The 14,068-nt window shown below is 33.6% G+C and overlaps 4 protein-coding genes across 5 annotated transcripts; 3 read left to right on the top strand and 1 right to left on the bottom strand.

The window, feature by feature from the left end:
* The first annotated feature begins 1,766 nt into the window (after positions 1–1,766).
* On the top strand, positions 1,767–4,518 carry LOC114185260 (S-adenosylmethionine decarboxylase proenzyme-like). Of its 2 annotated transcripts, none has more exons than XM_028072886.2 (3): positions 1,767–1,997; positions 2,804–2,952; positions 3,046–4,518. In XM_028072886.2, the coding sequence occupies exon 3, from the start codon at positions 3,197–3,199 to the stop codon at positions 4,268–4,270; it is 1,074 nt and encodes a 357-aa protein (XP_027928687.1). In that variant the 5' UTR covers positions 1,767–1,997; positions 2,804–2,952; positions 3,046–3,196; the 3' UTR covers positions 4,271–4,518. The 2 variants fall into 2 exon arrangements, with proteins under 2 accessions (XP_027928687.1, XP_027928686.1); XM_028072885.2 differs by having other exon boundaries at positions 1,821–1,997; positions 2,800–2,952.
* A 2,487-nt stretch (positions 4,519–7,005) lies between these two features.
* LOC114183044 (uncharacterized) lies at positions 7,006–7,771 on the top strand. The gene is made up of 3 exons (XM_028069876.2): positions 7,006–7,209; positions 7,303–7,371; positions 7,490–7,771. Exons 1-3 carry the CDS (start codon positions 7,090–7,092, stop codon positions 7,568–7,570), a joined length of 270 nt encoding a protein of 89 aa, XP_027925677.1. The 5' UTR covers positions 7,006–7,089; the 3' UTR covers positions 7,571–7,771.
* Positions 7,772–8,019: 248 nt separating this feature from the next.
* Positions 8,020–9,029, bottom strand: ATA1 (TAPETUM 1). Its single transcript, XM_028074026.1, has 2 exons — positions 8,977–9,029; positions 8,020–8,845 (listed from the first exon to the last, which is right to left on the bottom strand). Exons 1-2 carry the CDS (start codon positions 9,027–9,029, stop codon positions 8,020–8,022), a joined length of 879 nt encoding a protein of 292 aa, XP_027929827.1.
* A 1,301-nt stretch (positions 9,030–10,330) lies between these two features.
* LOC114184992 (pentatricopeptide repeat-containing protein At3g02490, mitochondrial-like) lies at positions 10,331–13,189 on the top strand. The gene is made up of 2 exons (XM_028072449.2): positions 10,331–12,477; positions 12,744–13,189. The coding sequence occupies exon 1, from the start codon at positions 10,520–10,522 to the stop codon at positions 12,407–12,409; it is 1,890 nt and encodes a 629-aa protein (XP_027928250.2). The 5' UTR covers positions 10,331–10,519; the 3' UTR covers positions 12,410–12,477; positions 12,744–13,189.
* Positions 13,190–14,068: the final 879 nt, after the last annotated feature.

The raw sequence follows: 14,068 nt of genomic DNA on the forward strand, positions 1-14,068 counted from the left end.
CTAAAACATGATTTCCCATCAGAACAAAAGAACCCTAGAAAACTAAAGGATTTGGATTGCGAATAAGAGAAATCACATCATCAGAATTAAATAAACTCTATCAATATATTTAACAATAAAATTTGAACAACTTTCTTAATTAGATTTCTCTTCTATTTATGAAAGATGAATAAAATACTTATTCTTATCTATGTTTTATAGATGCTTAGTTTAGCTAAGTTCTAGTTCTGGGAAGATACACCTTAAATGAATGGAAAGAAGAATATTATAAAGAGAATTTTGATTCCATTGCATTCATAGAAGTTTAACAGGTCATTCATACTCATATGGCATAAATTCCACATTCTTTTCAGATTGGGGTTCCACACTTCTCCAAGAAAAAATAATTTCGTATTAGGTTATCACTCTTTCACCAAAATTCATTTCATGCTTTGAATCTTTCCCTAATCATGGATTAACTAAAAAAACATTTTAGTATCAACAAATATGTCAGTCACTCGGTAATGCTTTACACATATAATATCACTGAGGATAATTTTAACAGCGAGAAAAGAGTTGAAAAAATGTCAGGTCGGTCAGAAATATATAAAGAGATGATACGAAGAGTATTAAATTTTGAGCGATGTGGGACCATATACATGCAATGTGGACGGGATAATGGATCCAATCCAATGTAGAAGTGAGAAAGAAGAGGCCAAGACGATTCGATGTGGGGCAAATCGCAGTGCCAAACGCAGAATAAAACATCGAATTCAGCACCACAAGAATATGAATTATTATGAGATGAAGAAAACCAAAACCACTTTCTTTCATTCTTTTTACGTGACTTGCGTTTCGAACATGCTTCACACAAACGCACACGTACCCCGCCACTACTCTTTTCAAATCGCATCTTTCCTCTTTTTTTTTTTTTTTTTTTTTTTTTTTTTTTTTTTCATTTAACTCCCTATCGTCTAATTAATATTCCTTATTCTATTTTTTTTCTTCAAAACATATACATAGAAATAAAAAAAGATGAGGTCAAAAATCAAATATTCCTTGGAATAACATTTTTTTTTTACAATTCTAAACTTGGATTATATTTTTTCTATCATAATTAGTTTACTAATTTTAAAATTAAATATACTCTTTATCTCTTTCACGAAGTTTTCATATATGTTAGGCAAAAATATTAGTATGAATGTTATCGTTACTTTTTTCCTTAATTTCATTCTTAATATATACATATTTTGTTGAGATAAGGTAATAAAAATAAAAATTTCCTTTTATATATACAAGATTTGACAGCTTTCAAAATAATTAGTCATTATTATAGTATTTTATATTCTGAGACTCTCATAAATATTCATTTATTTATATATCATTAAGTATATATATAAATTATCTTCGAAATACAAATAAAATCCTAATTAGCAGACATATATCTTATTTTATTTTATATTTTTAACGCTTAATTTATGATCTTATCATTTTAAATTCCTTAAGATAAAAATAATTTATATATTACAGTTTCAATCTGTATTGACTATAAAATACCGGTTGAATTATATTTTTGAAAGGAAAGAATAAAATTGCATGACTGAGTATATTATAGTGTTAATTTACTAAAATTTAAAATAAACACCACCTTTAAAAAGCATTCCATATATTCTATAATTAATCGAAAGATAAAATTAAACATATTATTCGTTTGTTTAGCACGTAAACCGAGATTCTTTGCCAAATTTATCGGAGGAGGATATGAAAACAAAGATAGAAAATTTAGGGGTACTACCGTAATTTCCAATTAACCTAGGCTCCTATATAAGTTCCATCTCTTCTCTCCATAACAACCCAGCGATTTTGAGTATAACCAATAATCAAAACCCTTTTTCTCTCAAATTTCGCCCTTCCTTGAATTGTTCTGAGAGCATTTCATTCGGATTAATTTTGATTCGAAGTGCAATTTTGGGAGGGGATATCAGACAACTTCACTAGCCTCCATTGTATATACACCTGTAAGTATATTAATTGTTTTTTTTTTTTTTTTGTATTTTTGATTTAAGATTTTTGTTTATGTTTTGAGGTATACACTAGAATAATTTTTGGGTTCTTTGGGTTGTGTTATTGTATTCAAAAGTTTTTCCCGGTTAGAAATGTCAGGTAAACCTTTTGTTTCAATCTGAATGTGTGTTTTTGGTCATGTTCTTCAATTATGTCTGAGTTTATGGGGATTGGAAGGAACATTTTCGGTTTCTGTTTTTTAATATTTTACATGATTTTTTATTTATTTATTTATTTTCTTTCCAGATTTATAACCTTTTCAGAATGATCAATAATGTTCTTATGTTTTTGAATAAAAAAGATCATGTTTTTTTGTACCTAAAAGAATATCTCAGAAGATTTAATCTTGTATCTTTTTTCTTATCACAGACTGCAAATTTATTTTACATCAACGATAGAGATCAAAAGCATCTTAACTTATACTTTATCCTTGGAAGAGAGACCCTGTTGTCTGCATTATAGGGAACAATATTTTGACTTTTTAACGCACACAGCGTAGGCATGATAGCATACGTCTTTTACCCCTATTGATTACGGTTTTATCAACTGATTATGGAATTTGTATTAACATTTTGTATTTATTTGTTCAACTTGATGAAAGGTTACGCCACGTACATGGTGAATTTGTTCAAGATTGCAGTTTTTTTTTCGTTTAACATGTTCATGTTCTTCTCGCACAATGAAATATTCTAGAATTCATGTTTGTACAGGGATTGCTAGCATTCTGTGATTGATTTTGTTTTCTTTTTTTGTCAGAAAGGTCTGAATGATCTGATGGAGTCCAAAGGTGGCAAGAAGAAGTCGTCTAGTAGTAAATCCTTTCTGTACGAAACTCCCCTCGGCTACATCATTGAAGACGTTCGCCCACACGGTGGAATCAAGAAATTCAGATCCGCTGCATACTCCAACGTAAACATTTTTTCTATTTATTTTTCTGATGATTAGATTCAGACATTTAGTATCCAACATTATGTTTGACAATCGAACTTTTGTCTATTGCAGTGCATCCGCAAGCCATCCTGACTTTCGCTTTGTTGCGTGACATAGCCCCCGTCTTCATTTTGTCTCCTCTTCGTTTTCTTTTTCTTTTTCTCTCCCTTGTGTTTTTGTTCTCTACCTACACAGCAAAACTTTCCTTTCTTTTCTAGTCAAGATGGCAGCCTCAGCAATTGGTTTTGAAGGTTATGAGAAAAGGCTTGAGATATCATTTTCTGAAGATGGTGTGCTTGCTGGAGGATCAGGTCTGCGAGCATTGTCCAGGGACCAATTGGATGAGTTTCTGAACCCAGCAGAGTGCACTATTGTTTCATCGCTTTCAAACGATTATCTTGACTCTTATGTTCTGTCGGAGTCAAGCCTGTTTATCTATCCTTACAAAATTATCATCAAAACTTGTGGGACTACCAAGTTGCTTCTGTCCATTCCTGCAATTCTCAAGTTAGCTGATTCCATTGACCTTTCTGTGAAATCTGTAAGGTACACCCGCGGAAGTTTCATTTTTCCTGGTGCACAGTCATATCCTCATCGTAGCTTTTCAGAAGAAGTCTCTGTCCTTGATAGCTATTTCGGGAACCTCGGTAATGGTAGCAAAGCTTACGCAATGGGTGATCCTTCAAAGTCACAGTTATGGCACATCTACTCTGCAAGTGCTCAGGCAAGAGAATCGTTAGAATCTGTGTACGGCCTTGAGATGTGTATGACTGGTTTAGACAAGGAATGTGCTTCTGTATTTTTCAAAGAAAATACATCTTCAGCAGCTTTGATGACTGAGAAATCTGGAATTAGGAATATCCTTCCACTGTCTGATATATGTGACTTTGAATTTGACCCTTGTGGTTATTCTATGAATGGTATTGAAGGGAATGCAATATCCACTATCCATGTCACTCCAGAAGATGGTTTCAGTTATGCTAGTTTCGAAGCTGTTGGTTATGACTTTGATGACATGACTCTGTGCGAACTTGTGGATAGGGTTTTAACATGCTTCCGTCCAGCAGAGTTTTCTGTTGCTCTGCACATTGACATGCATGGTGAAAAGCTTGACAAATTTCCCTTGGACATCAGTGGCTATTACTGTGGAGAGAGGACTAGTGAAGAACTTGGAGTGGGTGGTGCAGTTATGTACCAAAAATTTGTTCAAGGCGATGGTACTGCGTCTCCCAGGTCAATTCTGAGATGCTGCTGGAGTGAGGATGAAGAAAATGAAGATGAAGCAAGGGAGATATAATTGCTTCTGATTTTTATGTTTTGCTGTTTTCCTTTAATCTGTGTTTTTACCTAAATAACTTTGGGGGTTATGATCTGAGAGTGAAGCTACAACGTGCTGTGTTGCTTCACTTGCTAGTTTGTTTGTGTGATTCTGCTGATGTTTTTCCTCACAACTGCCAACTCATGAGGTACTCTTAAATGAGGGTGTTGCAGCTGTTTATCATGGAACTATAATAAATGAATAAATACGTTTTATTATAATTATAATTGTTGAACTTTCTTATTGGTGAGACATTCTCAATTCTGTTATTTACCTTTACCTTGAGCCACAAATTAAGGAGATGAACGAAGTAGTTGTTTTTAAGTATGTTAGATTTGGATATGCGATTCTAATTCACATAATCTCCTCTTAAATACTAAAAGAAAAAAATGGTCATGCTTTGGTTTCTGGTGATACATGCTTTCCCGTTTCAAATCCAATCATGAATTTTTGGCAAATACACAAACGCATTCTGTGATTTTATACTGCTATTTTTAACTTTTCTAATTTTTCAAATAAAAGCAAATATATACGAAAAAACTATTATTATTGTTGTTGAATATAAAATAAAAGAATGTATTGAATAAAGTATTATATTAAGGATTTTTTTTATTATTAATGGTAATAGTATGTTCTTTTTAAATAAAAAACATGTTGAAGAGATAGATGGTATTTTTAATGCTCTGATGAGAAACTATACGATGGCTTATCATCCTTAGCGAGAGAAATTTGGATGCACACAAACGTAAAGAAAAATGAAGACATTTTGGAAATAAACACACGTAAATCACATAAAAATATTATTTAAAATTTTCAATTTATTTTTTGTAAGATTTGATAACTCACACCACAATGGTATGTAGCTCATTAAGATTTAATATTAACAATGTAATTTATACTAAAATAAACTAAATTTAAGTAATAATACTGGTAAAAGACAATGAAATGTTTTGTAAATAAAAGTCTCTTTATATAAAAATACACCCACACATATTTTTGTTTAAAAGTAACTATTTAAATTGATATTTTATGATAGATGAGTAAAAATATATTAGTCCAATTATCTTCTACTTCTACTATGTATTTCCATAGGCAAATTCTACGATGCCATTGTATTTGAACGGATAAAGGATTTTTTTTTTCTCAACTCTTAAGTTAGTTTTTTGAAATATATATACAATTTAATTTATTTAAAACTAATACATACACATAAACTATGAATATCCCATCTAAAAGAAATCCGAAAGTTTGAAAAGTAAATAAATTTTATCTTATCCTTTAATAATGTGAAATTAGATAATGGTTCGTAAGCATAAATAAAAAAAAAAGGTTAAATATGTTTTTAGTCTCTGAACATTGATCTAAAATTGGAATTCGTTCATGTCCGAAATTTTAATATATTTTAGTTCCTAAATTTTAAAAATAGATGAATATAGTCTTTTTAACTCAATTACATTAATTTTTTTTGAAGTGTCGAACATATTTTTCAATAGATATTAAACAAAAAATATGTCAAACAGTGTAAAAAACTCCAATACTAATATGAAAAATGTTCGACACGTAAAAAAAAATTAACATAATTGGGTTAAAAAGACTATATTCATTCATTTCTAAAATTTAAAAACTAAAATAAATCAAAATTTTAAACAAAAACAAATTTTAATTTTGAGTGAAAGTTCTATAACTAAATCATACTTAACCCATACAAAAATTTATTGGCGTTAGACACATGGTTTGATTTGATTCTTTGATCCTGTTCCTCTTATGACGTGACATTTGTTCTAGAAACGATGAAAAAAATGAAAATTTGAATCACAATTAGACCCCAAGAAATAGTGTAAAAGTGTTAGCCAGTGAGTGGTTTGAGAAACTATTTAAGTCTACACAGTTTGCATAATTGTCATCTGCATCTCAAACTCAACAATTCTTCTTTTCTTTAGTTCATTCATTCACTCTATAAAAGAATATATGGACTCCAAGAAGGCTAGTTACGACGCCGGAGTCACTAAAGACCAAATTGAACTAGTTATTAATCAGACATAAGCTACTTGACTCATTTTTATTATTATGGGTTATGAAAGTATATACTCTTGTAGAAGCTGATAAAATAAAAGTACTGTTGTAGAAACTGAAAACAAACATATTTTATTATACATAATTATGCTAATCAATAATTTTTTTCTTCATTTTTAAGATATTTCGGATTAAGTGCTAGTACTTTTTCGAGAACATAATTTTATTTGTCTGATCATTGGATTTATTTTTCATAAAATAAATTACTTTATAATATTAATAATATTATAAGATTTAAATACTTTTTTTAATGCTAATCCATCAAAACACTTATTTTTTTTATTCTTGATCTAACACTTATCAATATTCTACTGTATTTTTTAATATATATATATATATATATATATATTATTGGAATATTTTCACAACGTTAATTAATCAATTCCATATTCTTTCATAAAATTATTAAACTATATAGTGCATCATCCTATGCTGTGTGTGGTATATAGTTTTTTTATCAGCCACAAGAAAATGTCACTGAATTCTCCAAAACTCTCCTGATGAACCGGTTTAAAGGTTCTCCCCAAAAGCAGCACAGCCTCAAGAATCCTTCTAACATAACCAAATATGTAGTACCCGAACCTCAAATAAAGCAATTCTTTACCAAACTTACATATATAAATATCAACACTGCAGCAACTAATCTTCATCTCAAACTACAATCATTCTTTATCCTCATTCATTACATTCAATCAATTCGTTAATTACACATCACAGTTCAAAAGATGGACCCTCAGCAGTTGCACTTCGAGGCTACACAGGCTCAGGGCGAAGGTCAAGGTCAAGCACAAGCACAAGCTCAAGCCCAAGCCCAACCTCAGGCCCAAACCGAAGCCCAAGCTCAGGTTTTTCTTACTCCCCATGCAAATTTAGTCTTCTGGGGCGTGCACAATCTTATATGTCATTTAAAAGACCATATTTTTTTGCATGTACGACAGGAAAAGACCAGCAATTTGATCGACATGGCTAGCAATGCTGCTCAGTCTGCTAAGGAAACCATGCAAGAGGTTCCAATTTGAGAACATACCACGCATGTTTAATTATAATAAACTCGATCAAAATTTCATTTATTGTATAATCAACACACTAATGTACATGTTTTTCCTTACATTATTGTATGTTTAGGCTGGTCAGCAGATGATGGCAACAGCACAAGGAGCAGCTGAAGCTGTGAAGAATGCAACTGGCATGAACAAAAATAATTGAACTAAGAGGGATATGCACGGATCCTGATCATGCAGTTTCACTTAGATTTTGTTTTTTCTTTTCTGTATTTCTCGTTTCTTCTTGTTGTCAGGGCATTGTTTAAGAAATGCTCTAGTTTCTTTTGTTTTGAATGGTACTCCTAAAGAGAACTCTATGATGTAGCTCTCATTTTATCTATCAATAAAATTTTTCTTAGTATAACTTAATACTTCTATAGTTGATTACATGTAACAAGAAGACTAATCACATAAAGTTGTTAGCAGAGTTTGTCAGAAATTACAAGCAAACTGTTCACACACAGTTTGATTTCTGTAGAAAACTGTTTTTTCAAGAGCGAGGGGAAGAACACATTGAACTATGCCAACAAAGAAAAAACCTATATGTTATTCTGGAATAAAATTTGAAGAACTATATCTATATATATAGTAGATGAAGATTGAATTTTGTCCTCAAATGAGTATTTTCTCATCTTTTTTAGGTTGGTACATGTAACTCATTCTACTATCAGCATATGTGTATCCTCCATCTACACGAAGATCGTGTGCTGTTACGAAACCAGACTCATCACTAGCCAAAAACAAAGCAGCATGTGCTACATCTTCAATGGTTGCACCTCTCCCCTTAAGCAAACTTGCCCTTGTCCCAATAAACTCATTCAAACATTGAGGGGTAATATCTACAACATTCGAAAACCTTCTGAAAGCAGTGAGAAGCATCTCAGAGGGAATCCCATGTGGGGAGATGCAGTTAACACGAATCAAATGTTCTCCCAACTCACATGCAGCACTTCTCACCAATCCATCTATGGCTGCTTTTGTCATGGTGTAGCCATGCAAGGCCAAACCACCCATCACCGCTGCAACACTTGAAGTGCATATGATGGATCCTCCTCTTCGACCTTTGATCATTGCCCTTGCAGCATGCTTGATTCCATGCACTGTTCCATGAAGATTGGTGGAAAATAAATGCCTCACTTGGTCCATGTCAATGGTTGTGATGCTTCTTCCCTCAGGGCCTCCAATTCCCGCATTGCTGAGCATGATATCTAGATGACCCTTCCATGACAGTGCAAAGTTAATGGCAGATTCAACATCATCTTCCTTCGACACATCACAGTGTATGTAGCGACCCCCTATGGACTCAGCCACCTTGGCTCCTACTTCATCAAGCACATCAGCAATGACAACATGTGCTCCATTTTCCGCAAACAGCTTAGCTGCAGTTGCACCAATTCCTCTTGCACCACCAGTTACCACTGCCACCTTATCAGCTAGTCTTAACAACAAATCGAAAAAGTGATTAATGTTGCATTCAGTTGAAGTTTCTGTTCATATCACATACTATTATTGATTCACTGGAAAATATACGAGATTATTTATCAGCAAGATAACTGTGTGTGCACTGACCTTTTTGCTGATGAGTTTTGAGTTTCTATATTCTGATTCATGCGTGGTTCCATTTCAGTGATGTAATATTGTTTTATGGATCTTTGTATATTCAACAAACACTTAAATATTGAGAGTTGTGTAGAAATGGTGTAAACATGCTTTTGCTACCTTATAACCACTACTCAACTCACTCCTTCGTATTCGTAATTTATTCTGTTCATGAATTCCATGTTTATTGTTCAGCTAATTAATTTCATTCAGATCTCATGTTTCCGAGAAGAAAAGGAAAAGTCATGGAGTTAAAAAGATTATATAACATCATCAAAGGCAAAAGTGGTTATTTTAATCTTCATAGATGTTTTATTTACTGTCAAATGAATCAGTGTTATTTCAATAATCTGTTCTGGGCATCACAGAATTTAAAAGAGAACTTTGAAAAATATAATTGCTCCATTATTTCCTTGGAAAATAATTAAAACAATGCAAAGGAGATAAATATTCTGTTTCCTTATTTTTCCAAAGGCAGTTGTTTGACATCAACATTTAATTCCAAATTTGAATCCTTCAAACATTATAAAATAAAATAAAAACTCCGGAAAAAAGATATTTTCATAACCAATACAACCATATTATAATAATATAAATAAGTAATTGATGAATTAATGAAGATGATTAAAACAATATTCATAAAAATTGATGTTTATAACTTTCGGTACTATATAAATTTGAATTAATATATTCTGGCAGTGTAACTAATTTTTAAATATAATTTAATTATCAACGAATTAAGCATGTAAATCACTCTTATTTTTTTCATTCAAGCCGAGTCTATGTTTTTTCGACCAATATTGGAGATATAATTTTTTTTCGTGGTAGTAAAGTAATTTTTTTCTAATAAACGTATGTATAAAGTTTAGAGTCATATTTATTTAGTTTTTTTTCATGTCTGGGGTGATTTTTTTTATCACAGATATCAATGTTATTAAAAATAATCCGATTGATATTAACCTAAATAATTGTGGTTGACATCAAGTGAGAATAATATAGATTGATGTTAATAGCAATTGTTTGATATTTAATTTTTTTAATTGAAATACTTGATTTAAAGAGAATTATAATCTCATAAATTTGAATTATTTTGCCTAAATAAAATATTTTAAAAAAATTAATTAAAAATTATTTCAATTTACATTTAATATACTTGAGTATCTTCAAAATTTGTGATATTTTTCATTGAAAGGTAGCGTAACTTTTTCCCCTCCTTATTTGAACACGTCATGAGTGCCAATAGTGGTGGTTCCATAATGCTTTAGAGTATCTTCATATTTAATACCGTAACCAAGTGCAAGTGGAAAACATGGGTGCAGAAGTGAGTTCCATAGTAGGCAGATCCAAATTAGAAAGCCCAATTTTACAATGACCAAAACAAAAAAAGTTGCATCTCCTAAAACCCTAGTTACTGTTTCTCTCTCTCTCTCTTTCTCTTCGTTTCTTCCTCACACTCAAAATCTCGATCAATTGCTTTTCAAATCACAATCCCATTATTCGTTCGTTTGCAGAAATGAGATACCAATGGCGTCTTCTTCACCATCTTCTCCGTTCTCGCCCCCGTATTCCCAATCACTCTCAGGTACTCCCCTCTTCCTCTTCCATTTCCCGTCGTTTAACCGTAAATTCCTCCTTCCCGGTAAACCCTAGTTTCCGTCGGTTTTCTTCGGAACCTGTTCTCCCTCACTCCGATAACGACCACGTCCTCATCGCCGACATTTTCTCGAAACCTGAGGATTCCGACGACGTGAAAAACCTCGTCGATTCGAATCGCATTTCGATCACTCACAACGCTGTCCTTGCGGTTCTGTGGAAGCTCGATTCAAACGTTGATGCGGCACGGAGGTTCTTCCAATGGGTTTCGGAGAACTACCCCGAGAAGTTGAGCTCCAAGTGCTACAACTCAATGCTGCGTGTTTTGGGGACCAATGGTTTGGTTAACGAGTTTTGGGAGTTGGTTGATTTAATGAAGGAAAAGGGATATGGGGTTTCCAAGGGTGTGAAGGAGAGAGTGTTGGAGTGTTTTGAGAAGGGTGGAATGAAAGGTGACGTGGCGAAGTTGAAGGGTTTGTTTGATAACTCGAATGAGAAGAACTGTGCCGTAGTGTGTAGGATTGCGAAGAACAATGTGTGGAGTGATGATGTTGAGAGGCAGATTAAGGAGTTGAATGTTAGGTTCTCCGGATATATGGTTAAGATTGTTTTGGCGGGATTGGCATCAGAGCCGGCTAAGGCGCTGATATTTTTCCGGTGGTTGGAGGAGAGTCAGATGTTTAAGCATAATGGGGAAACTTACAATGCAATGGCGAGGGTGTTGGGGAGGGAGGACTCGATTGATAGGTTTTGGAAGCTTGTTGAGGACATGAGGAGTGCTGGGTATGAGATGGAGGTTGAGACCTTTGCTAGGGTTTTGGGGAGATTTTGTAAGAGGAGAATGATAAAGGATGCTGTTGAGCTTTATGAGCTTGCTATGGCTGGCGCGAATAAGCCTTCGGTTGAGTGTTGTGTCTTTTTGTTGAGGAAGGTTGCTGCTGGGAAAGAGCTGGATATGGATTTGTTTTCGAGGGTTCTGAAGGTTTTTACCGGAAGTGGTAATTCGTTAACTGACCCTATTGTTGATGCTGTGCTGAAGTCTTTGACCAGCGTTGGTAGGACTGGAGAGTGGAACAAGGTTTTGAAAGAAATGGAAGAGTGTGGGTTTGTTGCTGGTGGTAATTTACAGAGAAAAATTGCTTTTAGACTTAGTGCTGCTGGTAATACGGAACAAGCTCATGAGTTCGTGAATAGAGTTGAAGCATCTGGGTGTAATGCAGATCGCAAGACATGGGAATCTTTGATTGAGGGGCACTGTGTTGCCGGGAACATTGATAAAGCTCTTGATTCTTTTAAAGAGATGGTTGAGAAAGAGGGGATCACTTCGGCAGGCTATTCTTTTGATGTTTTAATGAATTCACTTTGTCAAACGAATAGGGCAATAGATGCATGTAAGATTCTTTGCCGACTAGTGAATGAAAAAGAGCTAAAACCCTGGCATTCTACTTACAAGCTGTTGGTAACCGAGTTATTAGTTCAGGGAGGATTTGCAGATGCTTTACCAATTTTGGGATTAATGAGAACCCATGGTTTTCCACCTTATACTGATCCATTTATTGAACACTTGTCAAAGAGTGGAAGTGACGATGATGCGGTACTGTTTCTCAGGGCAATGACTTCAAAGAGGTTTCCGTCTACATCTGTGTTTCTTCGTATGTTTGAAGCCTTCTTCGAGCACGGAAGGCATGAAGAAGCACATAATTTCCTTTCTAAATGTCCACGGTACATTCGAAATGATGCAGATGTCTTGAATCTCTTTTATTCCATGAACTCTAAGGAAGCTGCTTCTTCTGGTATCGTGACTGCTTAAGTTTGCGAATATATCTCATGTTGTACTCTTCAGAAGAATGTGCAATTGCAGTTGTTCGGAAATTTTTGGTGAGTGCTTATTCTTTTTACCTTCATTTAAATTATTGAAAAAAAAAGAAGTTGATTCTTGCTTTGAATAAAGCCAAACAAACCAAACTTTTTGACATTCTATAATACCCCCATGCAACTTGTATTTGACATGCAAATCGAAATTCTTCTCCAACATCATTATTGATTGAAGGACACCAAACTAATGCTTTGCTTGGTGCTTTGACATTAGTGGACTGTAGTTCGATGCGTCCTGATTTACACTGTCTTAATAATGTACACTGTAGATTGAGGTGCTGCATATAAGCAAACAATCTAGACATGAAAAGCTTGCAACAATCTATCTCAGTATTTCTTAACAAATTCACATGCAATCCTTCAGTATTACACACTTAGTCCTTCAGTGCCTTAGATATATTATGTAAGCTTCATTTGTTATTGGACTGGATCCTTTTCACATAGGATAGTGGGATTCTAATATTTCCACTTTCTACTCTGCTGAGCTTGGTTAGTTGTTTCTATGACTGGTTTGTGCTCTTGACCACTACTGACTGTAAATTCGAGGACGGCAAAAATATAGCACTGTTTGAACCAAGGCAATAGACACTGTTGTGTTTTACTTTGTAGTTTGTTTATTTGCTAATAATGTTAACAGTTTCGTCCTGTGAAATCGGTGATCTGTATCGTTTAAGAATCATTATCAATGGATTTTCATTCCTGTTTGCCATGATTAGGAATGGATTTTTCTAAATACACATGATGTTTGAAAATGTGGAAGGCATTGGTCGAAGTAATGTATAAGGTGACGTGAAAATTTCAGTCATAAAATGGTGAAAAATATGAAGATGGAATGTTGAATTCGACAGCCGAGAGATGACTCCCTTAACCTTCAATTGGAAAGTTATTTTTTGTTACCCACTCTCAATAGCGAGCGAAAGCAACATTATCACCATTTTCATCCAGCTAACTATTGACGGTCACAAATTCACAATTTATTATGATTAAGGAACATTACTTTAGATGTACCTTTCCGTATTCCGTCTTCTAACCATTACTTTTGGATATTCATGTTGCAACGATAAAGTGTAGACTGGGTCCTCTTTTTATGGTTTCATATTGGGCCTGGCAAATTTAGACCCACTGGTAGATCTCGCTTCAAATCTGGTGGATGCGTTTCTTATAAAAGCACTTTCTTGAGGACGAAGCAAGCATTTTTCCCTTTTATTGATTTGCCTATATTGAATGACATTTCAGACAACTCACACCAGTAATAGTAAGGTCATATCATATCAGTGCCAATTTGCATTAATGTGAAAAGTACATGTAAATAGTCCTATAATTGATGGCAGGAACTGCAACAGAAGTGTGGTGAAGGTAGATACGACTGTATGTTGAAAAAGAAAGGTTTTTTCTAATTTAATCTGGAAAATAATTAAAACTAGCGATATTTGATTTATAATTTGAGTAAATCATTAAACTCTTCATGACTTCCACAACTTACATGAAGAACTTGATTAGTTCTAACATTCAGTTCAGTTTTCCAAACCAATAGGATAATAATACGAAATATTAATACTGATTACAACAACTATAAAGCCTTATTTCACGAGTT

Source organism: Vigna unguiculata, chromosome 5 (assembly GCF_037176805.1).
Source record: "Vigna unguiculata cultivar grain cowpea cultivar isolate G323 ecotype 2 chromosome 5, ASM3717680v1, whole genome shotgun sequence".
Classification (NCBI taxonomy): domain Eukaryota; kingdom Viridiplantae; phylum Streptophyta; class Magnoliopsida; order Fabales; family Fabaceae; genus Vigna; species Vigna unguiculata.

Bases quoted from the DNA above. Each gene is read 5' to 3' on its own strand.
- LOC114183044 (XM_028069876.2), top strand. From the start codon at position 7,090: ATGGACCCTCAGCAGTTGCACTTCGAGGCTACACAGGCTCAGGGCGAA. The intron at 7,210-7,302 runs GTTTTTCTTACT...CATGTACGACAG, and splicing joins AAACCGAAGCCCAAGCTCAG to GAAAAGACCAGCAATTTGAT. The intron at 7,372-7,489 runs GTTCCAATTTGA...TTGTATGTTTAG, and splicing joins CTAAGGAAACCATGCAAGAG to GCTGGTCAGCAGATGATGGC.
- LOC114185260 (XM_028072886.2), top strand. From the start codon at position 3,197: ATGGCAGCCTCAGCAATTGGTTTTGAAGGTTATGAGAAAAGGCTTGAG.
- LOC114184992 (XM_028072449.2), top strand. From the start codon at position 10,520: ATGAGATACCAATGGCGTCTTCTTCACCATCTTCTCCGTTCTCGCCCC.
- ATA1 (XM_028074026.1), bottom strand. From the start codon at position 9,029: ATGGAACCACGCATGAATCAGAATATAGAAACTCAAAACTCATCAGCA. The intron at 8,846-8,976 runs GTCAGTGCACAC...TTTGTTGTTAAG, and splicing joins CAAAACTCATCAGCAAAAAG to ACTAGCTGATAAGGTGGCAG.